This window comes from Anopheles ziemanni, chromosome 2 (assembly GCF_943734765.1).
Source record: "Anopheles ziemanni chromosome 2, idAnoZiCoDA_A2_x.2, whole genome shotgun sequence".
Taxonomy (NCBI): domain Eukaryota; kingdom Metazoa; phylum Arthropoda; class Insecta; order Diptera; family Culicidae; genus Anopheles; species Anopheles ziemanni.
Window position 1 is genome coordinate 61000143 of NC_080705.1, and position 13987 is coordinate 61014129.

At 43.7% G+C, this 13987-nt stretch overlaps 6 protein-coding genes across 6 annotated transcripts; 4 read left to right on the forward strand and 2 right to left on the reverse strand.

The window, feature by feature from the left end:
• Positions 1-647: 647 nt before the first annotated feature.
• LOC131281061 (negative elongation factor E) lies at positions 648-1755 on the forward strand. The gene has a single exon (XM_058310313.1). The coding sequence runs from the start codon at positions 797-799 to the stop codon at positions 1691-1693; it is 897 nt and encodes a 298-aa protein (XP_058166296.1). The 5' UTR covers positions 648-796; the 3' UTR covers positions 1694-1755.
• A 222-nt stretch (positions 1756-1977) lies between these two features.
• On the forward strand, positions 1978-3067 carry LOC131281028 (kxDL motif-containing protein CG10681). The gene is made up of 2 exons (XM_058310280.1): positions 1978-2198; positions 2281-3067. The coding sequence occupies exons 1-2, from the start codon at positions 2032-2034 to the stop codon at positions 2864-2866; spliced, it is 753 nt and encodes a 250-aa protein (XP_058166263.1). The 5' UTR covers positions 1978-2031; the 3' UTR covers positions 2867-3067.
• A 245-nt stretch (positions 3068-3312) lies between these two features.
• On the forward strand, positions 3313-6856 carry LOC131293520 (NFX1-type zinc finger-containing protein 1). Its single transcript, XM_058321596.1, has 6 exons — positions 3313-3499; positions 3571-4172; positions 4231-5457; positions 5525-6220; positions 6295-6627; positions 6705-6856. Exons 1-6 carry the CDS (start codon positions 3313-3315, stop codon positions 6774-6776), a joined length of 3117 nt encoding a protein of 1038 aa, XP_058177579.1. The 3' UTR covers positions 6777-6856.
• Positions 6857-7582: 726 nt separating this feature from the next.
• LOC131293037 (probable alpha-aspartyl dipeptidase) lies at positions 7583-8433 on the forward strand. The gene is made up of 2 exons (XM_058321116.1): positions 7583-7706; positions 7775-8433. Exons 1-2 carry the CDS (start codon positions 7609-7611, stop codon positions 8400-8402), a joined length of 726 nt encoding a protein of 241 aa, XP_058177099.1. The 5' UTR covers positions 7583-7608; the 3' UTR covers positions 8403-8433.
• Positions 8434-8937: 504 nt separating this feature from the next.
• Positions 8938-10842, reverse strand: LOC131293996 (natterin-4-like). The gene is made up of 3 exons (XM_058322044.1): positions 10833-10842; positions 9881-10096; positions 8938-9368 (listed from the first exon to the last, which is right to left on the reverse strand). Exons 1-3 carry the CDS (start codon positions 10840-10842, stop codon positions 8938-8940), a joined length of 657 nt encoding a protein of 218 aa, XP_058178027.1.
• A 1290-nt stretch (positions 10843-12132) lies between these two features.
• LOC131293997 (uncharacterized) lies at positions 12133-12660 on the reverse strand. The gene is made up of 2 exons (XM_058322045.1): positions 12657-12660; positions 12133-12591 (listed from the first exon to the last, which is right to left on the reverse strand). The coding sequence occupies exons 1-2, from the start codon at positions 12658-12660 to the stop codon at positions 12161-12163; spliced, it is 435 nt and encodes a 144-aa protein (XP_058178028.1). The 3' UTR covers positions 12133-12160.
• Between the last annotated feature and the right edge of the window lie 1327 nt (positions 12661-13987).

Consider the following 13987-nt stretch of genomic DNA (forward strand, 5'->3'; position numbering starts at 1 on the left):
TTCACAACTCCACTTTCTTTCCAACGAGCACAATAGAAGAAAGAACGCTCACCGTTCATACACGGAATGATGGTGACGAGCAAAACCCAAAGAATGTCACACACTTCTATGCTGCGCGTTGCTTTTGGAATATCTATGATCTTTGTTTCTAGCCAACTTTTCTGGGCATTTAGTACGTTGAATTCGACTTCGAACAACGTTTTCTCGCTGCCAAAAGGCGTTTCAAAGAAATATAATGCCCGAGTGCGACCGATGCTTCCAACTAGCGCTGAAACTTGTACTTCACTTGATCAGAAAAGGGCGAAGATGCTTCTTGACATTCGGTTTATACTCGTTGCCTGAAAGATTGTTACAAAAACGCTCAAAATACGCTCTTATTACCGATCTGAAAGAATAATCATAAGAAATTCAACTTATTGAGACTGCATTAAGAATGTTGTACGCGAATAGACACAAACACTAACCATTTGGAGTATTTTACATCGAGAAATATCCAAAAACAGTTCTTCAATTTCCGTTGTGCTACCTTCTTTTGAAATAACCGTCTCATTCAACGTCAAAAGCGTTGGTTGTCAATAGTGACATTAAAGAGTTACTTACGTTACGCCCTAACAAACTGTCATTCATAAACTTCGCAACGCAACAAACAGGAAAATAAACATTTGTAGCGTTTGTCCTATTTACGACGCGTTTAAGTTGATTCCGTGCATGAATAAGTAAAATTGTGGTTTATACAAGAGTATACTTACTCAGATTCTTATTTGTGCTGGCCGTGTATGTCTAAGAGTGATTGAGAATGGTTTACATTCATTTCCCTTCCAACTTAACAGAGGAGGAGCTGATGTTGCAAGCCAAGTATGCAAAATTGAAAAGAAAAAAGAAAGCATTGCAAGCGCTGAAAGCGCCCAAACAGGAGCCGGAAAAGAATTTGCTTCCAAAACGTCCCGCAGACGCCAGGGATGCACGTGAGGTTGCACGAAAGTTATTAAAAAGCGGTGCTATATCAGCAATCCAGAAACCGCAACCGAAGCAGGATAGTTCCTTCAAGCGACCGAAAGGACAGGAAAGAAAAAGAGCCCCACCAGAATTGACACCCGGAGGCCAATATCAATCGTTCGGGGCGTCGACGGAATTCGACAACATCAGTTCGTCTACAACCACCCCAGCGTCCACCAATACCGGATCGGCAGCGGCCACTGCTGTAGAACGTCCGACCAGTCCAGTGGAAAAGGAAACGAGCCGCGTCCAAAATCTCTACCAACAGTTTGCAAATGAGCGTGACAAAGAAGAGCAAACGGAGAAGGCCAAACCTGGCGATGCGTCTAAAGAAAAGCCACGCTCCGGTAACACCGTTTACGTGTCGGGTAACAAGGTTACGGAAGACTTTCTGAAGAAACATTTTAGCGAGTTTGGCGAAATTCTTAATATTTCGATGGAGATCGAAAAGGGGCGTGGATTTATCACGTTTTCAAAAACCGAATCGGCCGATAAGGCTATAAGCGATCTTCATTCTAAGACGGTTGGCGGTATACAACTGCAAGTGCAACTGGCACGCCGACAGCCGCAGATTAATCCAATCAATGACGCTGGATCTTCCGCGGTCTGGTCTGCGTTGGCAACAAATCGTTCACAGAAAGGCAAACACAAGGATAATCGAGAGTTAGTTTGCTATGATCACGATGATATTTTTTAAGCGAAAAAGTGCTGTTTTTAAGGAAAATATAAGGACATAAAGGATATGAATGTATGCTATTCGAAATGAAATATATATATATATAAATCATAAAAGAGAAAAGGCGATCTATTTGTTAAGTTTTTTTACACTGTAATTTAACTTGATTTAAATTTCCCAAACAAAAGCAGGTTATTTTACCCAGTAAAAATAATCAACCATTGGAGTATGACTGAAAAAACGCTTCGTTTTGACATTTCGTACAATTGTTTACAGCAACATTTGTACTGCGTACCACAGCTGTTTTCAACTTGCGAAAGTCGATTCTTTACGTGCCCATTTCTTGTTCTATCGCCGAAATGATGAATTCCGAAATGAGTAGTAGTATGCACTCGGGTCGGCCGGAAAGTGATTTCAGTATTGAATGCTTTCAAAATTATACTGCTCCCGAGGTGTTCGTCCAAGGTTTGGCTGGATTGGTTAATCAGACGGATGTGGAAGTGATGATACGCGCCCAAAAGCAAATGTAACCCATTCTACAATACGATTTGTTTCTAGTCCACGCAATTCTTCATAACAAAGTGAAATGACCGAGCATTATCTTTCAGGTTACAGCGCTTCGAAAAGACCAACGAAATGCTGCTGAACTGCAACGCGCTCAGTGCGAGTAGGTTGAAGATTGCCACCGATGACTTTAAGAAACACACCAAACTTCTCCACGATATGAAGAAAGATTTGGATTACATCTTCCGAAAGATACGCACGATTAAGACGAAAATCGGAAATCAATACCCTTCCGCATTTGCCGAGGCGGAGGCTAAGAACAAACCAATGTGTATAGACGAGGAAGAGGAAATCGATACCGCTAGTCGGGCCGAAACGTTGGATGAGAAACCGGATCAAAACGACAGTGCCGGGGGCTCTGTTTCGACTCCAGTTAAAGCGTCGTCAAGCAAATGTAAGCCATCGTCCGGTCAGAATGAAGGAAGCGTTAAGGAACGAAAAAAACTATCCGCGAGTGGAAGTAGAGAAAATTCAACCGTAGGTTACGTCAAAATGGAGCAAAGCCCGGAAAATCGTAAATCTGGGGGCGGTTCCAGCGGTGAACAGAAGCGACGATCGTTCCGATCAGCGCAAAGTAGCTCAACGGATAATTCTAATGATTCGTCCGATTGTACGTCGGACACCGGCTAATAAGCCCCGTTTTGTATGAAGTATGCTGTATTGATCTCAATAGTTGAATAGCAGTTAGAATTAGGTTCTGTATATTCAAGGTTCGTTTTCTGTTCATTTAAAATATTTAACAATCTGTAGATTAGCCGCAGTTCGAGTTTATCCCATATTGACCTGTTTTGTGTTAAGCAAAATAAAAATTAAAGTTAATTATTTTTCGTTGCCAAACTTGTGGAAAGATTTATTTATTCACAGCTACTTCATCAATTGAAAAGTATAATATCCCGAATGAAGAAAAAAGATTTACAACTTTTTCCCACAAGGTGTGTATTCAATTGACACGTAGAATCAAATCTGACACCGGTTGGTTTTGTTTGGATTTGTTATTGCGTACTTATCGCCATCGTCAATTGTTTCAATTCCAATAACCGAAACAAGTACTTAAAAGTGGTTAAAGCTTTCCCAACATGTCCCAGACAACTCAACCGATCGAGGAAGATGAGGAAGATTGGTTCAACAAAGATGAGAACGATTTCGTTGTGGAAATTCCAGCAAATGATGCTGCTGGTACTTCCATTCCGGAAAAGGAGGTCGACGATTGCCAAGGCGCATCTGTGCGGGAAATGTTAGACAACTTAAAGTTCACTGTCGATGGTAAGAAAGCAGCATGTGCAAGAAACTGACTGTAATGTGCATTGTTTTATTTTGATGTTTTTTTACTGCAGATGTTGATGGAAATTACATTGATTCGCTAAAAAGATCTGATCAGGCCGGATTGAAACATAACAACCGGAAAGTAGAGCCGGGCAAATATGTGCAAACCATTCCGTTCACAAAACTAACCAACATCGTCGACAGCGAAACACTCTCAATGTTTGCGGATTTGTATGTGCAGAAGGAGGAGTTCCTTGCAACGCTCACGAAAAGGACCTACGGGGAGGAGCTAATGCTTGTGCTCATGCGTATCATGATCAAACTCGGATCGATGCCCCTTTACGAGACGGCTAAAGAGGTGTATGTGGTGCTTCTCGATCAAGACCATTTCTTCGAGCAGTTACTAAAGTTTTTCCAGCAACCCGCGGAAGGGGAGAAAAAGAAGAAAAAGAAAAGCAAAATCATTAGACCAACAGTCGCATGGGAGGATATGATGAATGCTTTGTTGGAATTTTTAACTGTAGCCAAATCAATCGTGCAGTTTAATGATACAATCGTTCGGTTCTGCGATGCCCTGCTTGGCGTACTGTCTGAGAAGGACCAGAGACATCGTGACTTGCTGGAAAAACTGAAAACATTCCCATCAGCCGAACATCCCACAAAGAAGATCAGTGTACGTTTGATGATGGGGGCAAAATAGTTAATCAGTAAAAAAGTAATATCTCCCATAGATTTACCCAACTGTAAAGGAGTTGAGGGCCGACGCCGGTCCTTCGTTGGACTTGAAACGAAACATCGTCCACGGGAAGTACGAAAGCGTTGAGCATTACCTGGATGTGCATCTGAACCTGCTGAAGGAAGATTTTCTCATACCTCTTCGGTCCGGGTTGGAAAAATATCGGGCATTTGTTGCTAAGCATTCCCGTGAATGGACATTCGTTGGGGAAAACATTCGCGTTCACTATCCGGTGAAACTGTTGCTACCAAGTACCATTAACCGCCGTACGGCCAAAGAACAACTGATCGTGTTGGATCTTGATCCGGCCAACCGTGGTTACTCGAATGAATCAGCTCGTTACCGGCGATTGGCTCTTCCGAACAGTAAAAGGCTCCTGAATGGCTCAATGGTACTCTTTAGTAGTGGGCCACAGATGGACGAACTGGTTGTGGCCGTCATCAGCTGTCGCGACCCGAACCAATTGCTAGACGGGTACATCAACGTAGAACTAATCCGGCTCGATAAGGATGGGGAATCGAATGACGATACCGGTATGAACATTTTCAACCGACCTTTGCTAATGATCGAAAGCGAAATTTTTTTCGAGCCCTACCATCAGACGTTCAATGCACTTGTTCGTTTACGGGAGGAAAGTTTCCCGTTAAAATCATACATCGTTGATGTGTCACAACCGGTCCAACGTTTGCCCAGATACTTAGCCGAAGGAAAACGACATCTTTTCGTCAACGCTGGAATCGAGTTTGACCTGAAGCAACCAGAAAGCTGGCCAAAGGAATCACTGAAAGTTAGTATCGGCCTGAACGAGTCTCAATTCGAAGCGTACCGGATGGCGTTGACCAACCGGTTTGCACTGATTCAGGGTCCACCGGGCACGGGAAAAACTTTTATCGGACTTAAGATTGTGGAAACGTTGCTGGCCAATACGAGTGAGCAGATTTTGATTATATGTCTGACCAACCATGCCCTCGATCAATTTCTCTGCGGCGTTACACGCGTCACGGAGAGTATCGTGCGCATGGGAGGACAATCGAAGCATCCGCTACTTGATGCATATAATGTAAAGCAGCTGCACGAGGACGAACAAATCGATCGTCGGTTGAGGATCTGCTACTACAACGCGAAGCAGCAATATCTTAAGCTGGTAGAACAGTTTGACCAACTGCAGGAGCAGCAGCGTGAAGGCTTCGATGGTCTCAGTAAGCCCATGCGTCAATGTATGGTAAGCTCACGTTTGTGATTTGAAGTTTATTTGTAAAGAAAGTTTTACAAATCCTTTGCATTCGTAGGACAAATTACTCGACGCTTCGCGCCGACTCAACGAACTAAGCCAGTTGGGTACGCTGAAGCTCATCCAACACTTTCGCATCGTCGCCATGACGACAACGTTCGCCGCGCGTAACCGCACACTACTGGAACTTTTGCGCACTCCGATCGTTGTAATCGAGGAGGCGGCGGAAATACTTGAAGCTCATATCGTATCCTCGCTGACCCAACACACCGAACAATTGATACTCATCGGTGACCACAAGCAATTGCGACCGACCACCAGCACGTACGTGCTTTCGCGGCGCTATCAGATGGACCTGTCGCTGTTCGAGCGTATGATCAATAATCGGTTCAGTGCCGCAACGATGACCGTACAGCATCGAATGCGGCCGGAAATAGCGAATCTCTTGCGTCCAATAATCTATCCAGTACTGGAGGACAGCGAGTCTGTGCAGGCGCTTCCGGGCATTGTGGGCATGAAGAAAAGTCTATTCTTCCTGCGACACACGTTCCCGGAGGGAGTAGAATCGACTGGCTCAAAGAGGTCAGAGGACGGTCAGGATGAGCATGGTGCAGATGAAAAGTCTAAACGCAACGCGTTCGAGTGTAAATTTCTTCTCGCACTCTGTGACTATCTTCTTGCCCAGGGGCCGTACACCGCGCAAGATATTGTCATATTGACCGCTTACAATGGCCAAATGTTGCAGTTAGTTTCGGTGAGATGTTTTCCATTCATGGTTCCTTTGTGTTACATTGTTGAAGCACTAACTCTTCTTTACATTACACACAGGAAAAGAAAAATCGAGCTACACTGCAGGGTGTACGGATCGCGGTTATCGATAACTACCAAGGCGAGGAAAGCAGGATCATTCTGCTGTCCCTGGTACGCAGTGGCAATTTGAACACCAATAGCGATGGAAATACCATCGGATTCCTTTCGCATGAAAATCGCATCTCTGTCGCACTGTCTCGCGCAAGGGAAGGGCTCTACATCGTGGGCAATATGGGCCTGCTTGCTCGATGTTCGAAAACATGGTTCGGCATGGAACGTCTGCTATGCACGCAAGAAGCAATTGGTGATTCGCTGCCGCTGCATTGTACCACCCATGGGCGAGTGGTCGAGGTACGATCGCAAGAAATAGTCTATAAACTAAAAGTCAATTCATGTAATGTATCTTTCTATCAAACGTACATTTCTAGGTTAAAACGCCGGAAGATTTTGAGCAGTTTACATTCGACGATAAAACCTGTATCTGTGGAAATCTCCAATGATAAATTCTCATTTACTAGAGAGCCAAGTAACACATATGGTTAGGTTCGGTTTAAGAATCATCTTTCTTTATTTATAATTTTTGTACTACTTCATATAATATATTGAAACTCTTGGAAACTCATAGCATGAATAAAGCATTATTAATTGCCAGGCGCTACGCGTGCGGCTGAAGATAAACGTTTTATTTTAAACCACCACCGTAAACAATGCGTTCTGACAACTCGTTAGAATGTGATCAGCTGATCTTCAACGGCTTCGTGGGTTCTACATATTGGAGAATGCGGTAAACCTGAGGTGAATGCACCAAACAGTGTGATAAGGCAAGAAGGGCCACAAAACCACAACAAACCTAACTATGGGTTTGATAATCACATAACAACGAATGGAAACCTCATGCTGTGCATATCTCACTGCATTGATGACCACTTGCTTGTCACTTCAATAACAAAAGAATACGATTAGATTACGAGCTGTTCAGAGTGCTTTGTCGCATCTCGAAGTAAAGTCGATTCAGTCGTGCGGAGTGTATGCTATTTACAATAGTGATAAATAGAGTGCTTGGCGAGTAAACCAAATTTTAATCCGTCGTTAGCAGCAACGGGAATCTGCCGGGTGGCCAGTCGTCTTCAATCGATCCCCGAGTAACAAACTCTGGCCTGCTGTATCTGCAGGTATATAGTGTACGGGAATTGTTACCCGTTAATTCGCTTCAGCTTCGACTTTATATTGTCGGGAATTATGCAAAACGCACCGTCCGTCGGTTCCATCAGAACTCTGATCATAGCAATTTTGTTACTAGGGTCGTTTGTAGGAGTTTCAGTTTCTAAAAAGATGGCCAAACGACAGATTTTTCTGATGTCCTCCTCCGCTGTGCACGGGTACGAGTATCTGCAGCATGCCAAAAATGATATAACCGCCTTTTTCCAACGGTATGTATACGGCCAAGTCGGGAGATCGTGTCTTTCTTTCTTCTAACATTTTACATTCTTGTTTCTAGCAACAACGTCAGCCGTGTCTTGTTTATACCATACGCCCTGACGGATTACAACGGCTACACGGATAAGGTCGGTGGTGTACTGCAACGGTGGGGCTTCCGCTGCGATGGCATACACTCGTTCCCGGATCCGGTTGCGGCCGTACGTGACGCCCAAGCCATCTACATTGGCGGTGGCAATACGTTCCTGTTGCTGAAAACACTGTACGAGAATCAACTGGTCGATCCCATTCGCGAGCGCGTCCTGAAGAATGCCATACCGTACGTGGGCAGCTCGGCCGGTACGAACGTGGCAACCAGGAGCATTCAAACGACCAACGATATGCCCATCGTGTACCCACCGAGTTTCGATGCCCTTAATTTGGTGCCGTTCAATATTAATCCACACTACCAGGATCCGCCGGTGGACGGAACGCACAAGGGCGAGACTCGCGAAGAGCGCATCAACCAATTCCACCAGCTCAACAGTGCCCCGGTACTGGGACTGCGTGAGGGTACCACGCTGGTGGTTGATGGCGAAAAGGCCCATCTGGTGGGAATGTTTAAATCACGATTATTCCAACAAAACGAAGAACCGGCCGAGTATGAGGCGGGAAGTGATGTAAGCTTTTTGTTGAAATCTAAGGAATAATAAATCAAATGGTATAAAATCCGAAAATTGGAGCCATTATGGAAAAAGGACATTTTTGTATGACGTTAAATTTCACGTGCGTTAATTATTCGGGGATAATTTCAATTGAATCAATTTGTAATTTTCAATAAAATGATAAATTTCAAAACTCAATATGGGAAACATTATAACGGTTGTCCTGGACATTGAGTTGTATTATATCACTGCATGCGTGAATATTAACGCAACCACTATTTTGTGGTGCCAGAAATACCAAAAAAGCAGTGGCTAACGCAAGTTCTGTACCTAATGAAAAATACGACAAGGCCAATCAAGGCCAATAAATATGATAAAGTAGTGGGGTAAATATGTTTCTATTTGAAGAAAAAACATGGCATTTCTGAAAGCATTTATGGCACTAGTTACATATGGACATATAGGATGTATGTAATTAAAAATAAGCATTCATATAGCAATTAAAAGTTCATTATTATTTATTAAAACGTTTCTATTCGCCGGATAGCTCTTGTGTATCCTGACTCGACACGGACACAACCTATCGCACGCACAGAACCTCGTACTCGTTCACACTCACTTCCGCTCCGTCGAACGGGAGATAACAGCAACCGTGCGACGAGTGCACCTTGCCCGGAGTCTGCGAGCCGTTGTAGATGGCTCGACCCATGAACAGTGGTTCGCCCTCGGCCGTTTGACCAATCTTGACGGCCGTTTCCGGTACCGAGCCGTTCGAGGAAAACTCCCACACAAATGCTCCGTAGCGCAGAACCTCGAAGTCCTCCTTCAGTACCTCCTCCCCTCCGTGGCAGACGAATGCCAGGTTCTTGCCGGGGATCACCTTGGCCGGAATCATATCACCCTCGTGGAATGCACGCCCGACATAGATAACCTCGCCGTCAGCATCCACTCCGGCGCGGACCATATTCTGAGGGAACGGTCCATTGATGTTGCAGTATTGCCAGCAGCCAGCTGAAATGGACGGCGCAGAGTGAGGTTCAGTTGGTCTTCAAGTTACTTACGGTATAATGAATAATGATAGTATATTTCGGTTAGTGTAGGTTAGTAGGTAAATTCGATAACAGAAGTTTAATAGTAGCGATTTATCTAGTATGCCTTATGAACCTGAAATTCAACGGAAATTCAACTGATGATTTTTTCCATACATATTTCCATATTGCACGAATCGTGGGACGATAAAGAGATCCCTTCCTGTCTTTCGAAGTAACACAAACTTAAATAAGAAAAAGATATATCTGCTTTGGTGTGTAGTGAATTATAAGATAATTTAAAAATACTCTATGTTTTATCGTGCCTTTCATTGACTTTTAGTAACTTTTAAAACTGTAGAGAATTCAAATAAAAACGAATAGATTTCCTTAAAGCAAACGCCATTAGATGTTAGTGAACAACGGTTAGTCTTCGGGTGTACTACAGAGTGTGTGCAAACTTATCGTGTCTTTTTATATGTTGCACTGCCATACCGAGTTCACAAGTTAAGTGACCGTTAGCTTGTTCGCTTGGCGGAGCGACCCAAGCGGACGGGTTGACCGCAGCGGGCACCGAAGCGGACGAACTAGAAGACGTGCTGGATTTTCTACTAAAAGTCACGGGCACCGAAGGAAGCGGCTCGGTTCGATCGTACGATAAGTCGGAGGGATTACTCAAATAATCGGGACGGAACCCGTAGTGCGGATAACCTACGGATAAAGATGGTTTCGAAATAAGGAACGGCCGCATGGGATAAAGAAAAGGTCTATTTTGGGGAACGAACCGGGGCGGACAATTGTTCATTATCGGAGTTGCCGGGAGTGGAGGAAAGTAGGTTAAAGTCCTATTTTGGAGCCCGGTCGCATTCAATCCGATAAGGGTCAGCAAAGGTGTGCTGAATGTTATCATTTTTTTGTGTGACTGATTATTTAAAGTACAAACTTTACATCAGGTAGTATTATTTTAAATGTAATATTTGTCACTTATGCCACGTAATAGTTCTAGATACATTTTAAAATTTTAACATTTTATATAGTGCAAATAAATTTCACTGCATATTTTGTTGGATTTCTTGAAGACAGGAACAAATGACACTTATATTGAATGAATCACATTAAGTTGATTCGTTCAGTTAACACATGTACTATCAGTATGCAAACAGAGCTATAGCTGGTACAAGCTTGTAAAAAGACGTGATGTAGTAGATTTAATTTCACGACCACCATGCACGTTAGCTCTATGTATTTGTTGCTGATGTTCTTGAGCATAAAGTTTAAGATTTGAATACACCCAACATTCTTTCACATACCGATTATTTTATAGAATTCCCTACATGCCAACTTTACCGATCACAATCTCCGATGCAGTACTCAATTGATATATTGTCTCAGCTGACAATCATTGTTAGCTGATCGTGTGATGATCGCCTTCCTAAAACACACTTACCTCCGCTCATGTTGACGATGTGTGGAGATTAATTAGCGCTTTTAAACGGAGATATCCAAAGCACTTTCTGCTGCACTTCAGAAGAGGATGATCCGCTTGGTAGATCCGCTCGCACCGTTACCACTCAATGGTCAAACGTACCGTAAACTGGCTCACTGCCGGGTAAATTCAACCATTTAATAGCAACCCGCTAAGCAGACTCTGCGTCACACCGCTGCAAATGTGTTGTTTTTAGGTTTTTGCGTGTAGCACATCGTATCGGCAAACCGGTGCAAGAGATAGGTGGTAAGATAATACGCGCTACCTTTAGAGCTAGAGGCATTTTTGGAAGCTAAATGCCACCGGTGGGTGGGGGAGAAACAAAATTTCATTGCAACAAGATTGTTCTTTTTTTATTTAAAGGGATGCACCGATAGATATGAAGCAACATTGATTGCAACACAGGATAAAAACGTAAAGGGAAGGAAACATTAAACCCAACGTACACTTAAATAGATCCAGGCTTATTGGCAGATAAATAAGACTGATATCAATGAAGGAATTTTGTTGACACGTGTCTGATCCACTTACGCTCCCAAATATCTTCGCGTTCGACTGTTGTTCATAAGATTCCCTATTACATGCAAGCAGGGCTTTACCTGGTGACTCATGTTTGTCAAGACGACACAAATGTACTTTTGTTATGTTATTTGTGGAGAAGACGAAAGGTACATACAACAATCGAATGGCTTTAATCATACAACATGCACAAATGATTATTTTTCGCCAACGGCTGCTGTTGTCTTGGAAAAGGCAAGTATCTAGAACAGTCTCTTCCATTGTCACTTCCCAGGGTGGAAGCCCGAGTGCACAGACATCATCATCGCCGTTTGCGCAACGGTCTCCCGCGCTGACGAAGGTCTTCATCTGTAGAACCATGGGTTTACTTTGTATCATCAGCTCACACACCACAATACAATGGTGATAACAAACACCTGTGATAAGATACAATCGTTGGCGGTTCAAAGGCGGAATAATATGATGCCGAGGTGCAGCGAAGACACAATCGTAACGGAAGCAAAGTACTGATCAATCATTTACTATGATTTAAATAATAATGACTCAACTTGAGCCAACAGAAATGAGTAACCTTATCGCTACCCAGATGTGGTGGTTCCCCGAGTCTCACATTCGGATATTAGTTTAAATACACTACTCTTGTTCAACTCGAGGTTAGTCCGTTAGTTGAATGTCTTGTTTAAATAGATTCCTTTGGGAAACGTCCAGCGAAACTAAACACGCCCCATTTCACTTTTGTCTGATCGAATCGAATGCCGGGGTGTGCTGACTTATCGCTCGCACAGAACCTCGTACGTCTGGACGGGCACCTCCGCCCCACCGTACGGAATGTAGACGCAGTTATGAGAACATTGCACCTTGCCGACCGTCTGTGAACCCTCGTGGTAAGCACGCCCAATGTACAGCGGTTCTCCACCCGAAGTGTGTCCACCGACGATCGCTCCGAGTGGTACCTGGCCGGCGTGAGCCGTATCCCACACCAACTGTCGCTGCACCAGCACCTCGACCTGGTCGACGAGCGTCTCCTGGCCACCGTACGCCACGTACGCGGCACTCTTGTCCGGCAGCACTTTCGCTGGCAGAAGATCACCTGCGTAATGGGCACGACCGACGAAGATCTGGGCGCCGTCACTATCGTGCCCGCCCGGAACCATATGCGGAGGGAACGGACCGTGCACACTCGCTGAAATCCACGCAGTCGCTGAAGGGAAAAAATGTATCTGTTAGAAACTAGAAACGAATCCGTACGAAAATATTATTGCTTACCCATTGTTAGTAATAGAAATCCTTGAAGGCTGTTACAAGACCAAGTACAAGTGTTCGTTCCGCGGAAAAAAATGCTCCACTAGCAAAGAAACGTCGCCAACGCTCGCGAGTGTGCTTGATAATGATCGCGTACCGGGACGGGCGCTTTGCTAAACTGTTTAAATATGGTGTGTTTTATCACTGAACTGAACGTTTTTCCAGCGCGTGGAAACCAATACCACTCGATAACACAGTGCTGCGGCGCACATGCGTGTGTACGAATGTAGGTGGTCCCGTCTTATCAGGTAACACACCTTGGAGACCCATCTGGCCCACGAACAGCCCTTCGGAAAGGGGCGTCGAATGTATTCGTTACAGGGCGCACAGCCTTACGCATCTGCACTCCATTTATTGCCGTGGCCCACGTATCTGGGTTATCGCGAAGAGATGCATCAAGTGTTTGTGCGAAACATATTGCTTATATTTTGTCGCTGCACACATTTTTGCAACAAAAAGACTTTCAGTTTTCCTGCCTATTCGGTTACACTTCGATGTGAATCAACGAGGTATCTGTAAAGAAATTTGAAAATGACCACTGTATCTTTCTTCTGGTAAGCTTAACTTCCGCTGATAATGGCCGAGGCGAAGCCGAATTCTCTGATACCCGGTCAAAGTACACAGCGCCGGATAAAAATGATATATTTATGAATTAAACATAATCAGACAATTTCTACCCACACACGTTGATTTTCATAAATCTTCATTTCCATTTGTTTTATTACGCCACATTTCTTTTTAAATTTTAACCTCTTCCTTCCATTGTTAGTGTGTGTTTGTCATATAAGCCCAACCCTGCACTATTACTCCAATCCTTTAGATCTGCTAGCTCAATTCTTTTGAGGGTTTTTTCCGGTCTACTTATTGCATCCGGCTCTGTGTTTCTGATCTGGAAATGTGTGTGTCTTTTACGTTACGCACCAGGACAGCTTCTGCTGCTTCATATATGGATATATTAGAATCAAGATTACATGTATATAGAAGAACATTTGTACGATCATACGTACCGTTGTTCATTTTTGTTCGTTTGCTCTAAGTTTTTGTTTTTACAACGTACTATTTACCTTTTATAAATCTTCTTCTCTCTCTCTCTCTCTCTCTCTCTTTCTGGTTTAAGCTTGCTTCCATTTGTTTCTGACAATTTGGAATCCCTTTCGTCAGCATCCATCGTACTTGCATGCATTTATCTCGGAACATTGTCAACTCAGTTTTTAATATTGTGTTTTTTCACTTTTTGGTTCACTTATATAGCATATTGACGGTGAAATGGTGTCTGCTGGGTATGGTTTGCTGTT

Coding starts and splice junctions, on each gene's coding strand:
- LOC131281061 (XM_058310313.1), top strand. CDS start 797: ATGGTTTACATTCATTTCCCTTCCAACTTAACAGAGGAGGAGCTGATG.
- LOC131281028 (XM_058310280.1), top strand. CDS start 2,032: ATGATGAATTCCGAAATGAGTAGTAGTATGCACTCGGGTCGGCCGGAA. Junction 2,199..2,280: donor ATACGCGCCCAAAAGCAAAT/GTAACCCATTCT, acceptor ATTATCTTTCAG/GTTACAGCGCTTCGAAAAGA.
- LOC131293520 (XM_058321596.1), top strand. CDS start 3,313: ATGTCCCAGACAACTCAACCGATCGAGGAAGATGAGGAAGATTGGTTC. Junction 3,500..3,570: donor CTTAAAGTTCACTGTCGATG/GTAAGAAAGCAG, acceptor TTTTTACTGCAG/ATGTTGATGGAAATTACATT. Junction 6,221..6,294: donor AAATGTTGCAGTTAGTTTCG/GTGAGATGTTTT, acceptor CATTACACACAG/GAAAAGAAAAATCGAGCTAC.
- LOC131293037 (XM_058321116.1), top strand. CDS start 7,609: ATGGCCAAACGACAGATTTTTCTGATGTCCTCCTCCGCTGTGCACGGG. Junction 7,707..7,774: donor ATAACCGCCTTTTTCCAACG/GTATGTATACGG, acceptor TCTTGTTTCTAG/CAACAACGTCAGCCGTGTCT.
- LOC131293996 (XM_058322044.1), bottom strand. Junction 9,369..9,880: donor TCACTTAACTTGTGAACTCG/GTATGGCAGTGC, acceptor CGTCCATTTCAG/CTGGCTGCTGGCAATACTGC.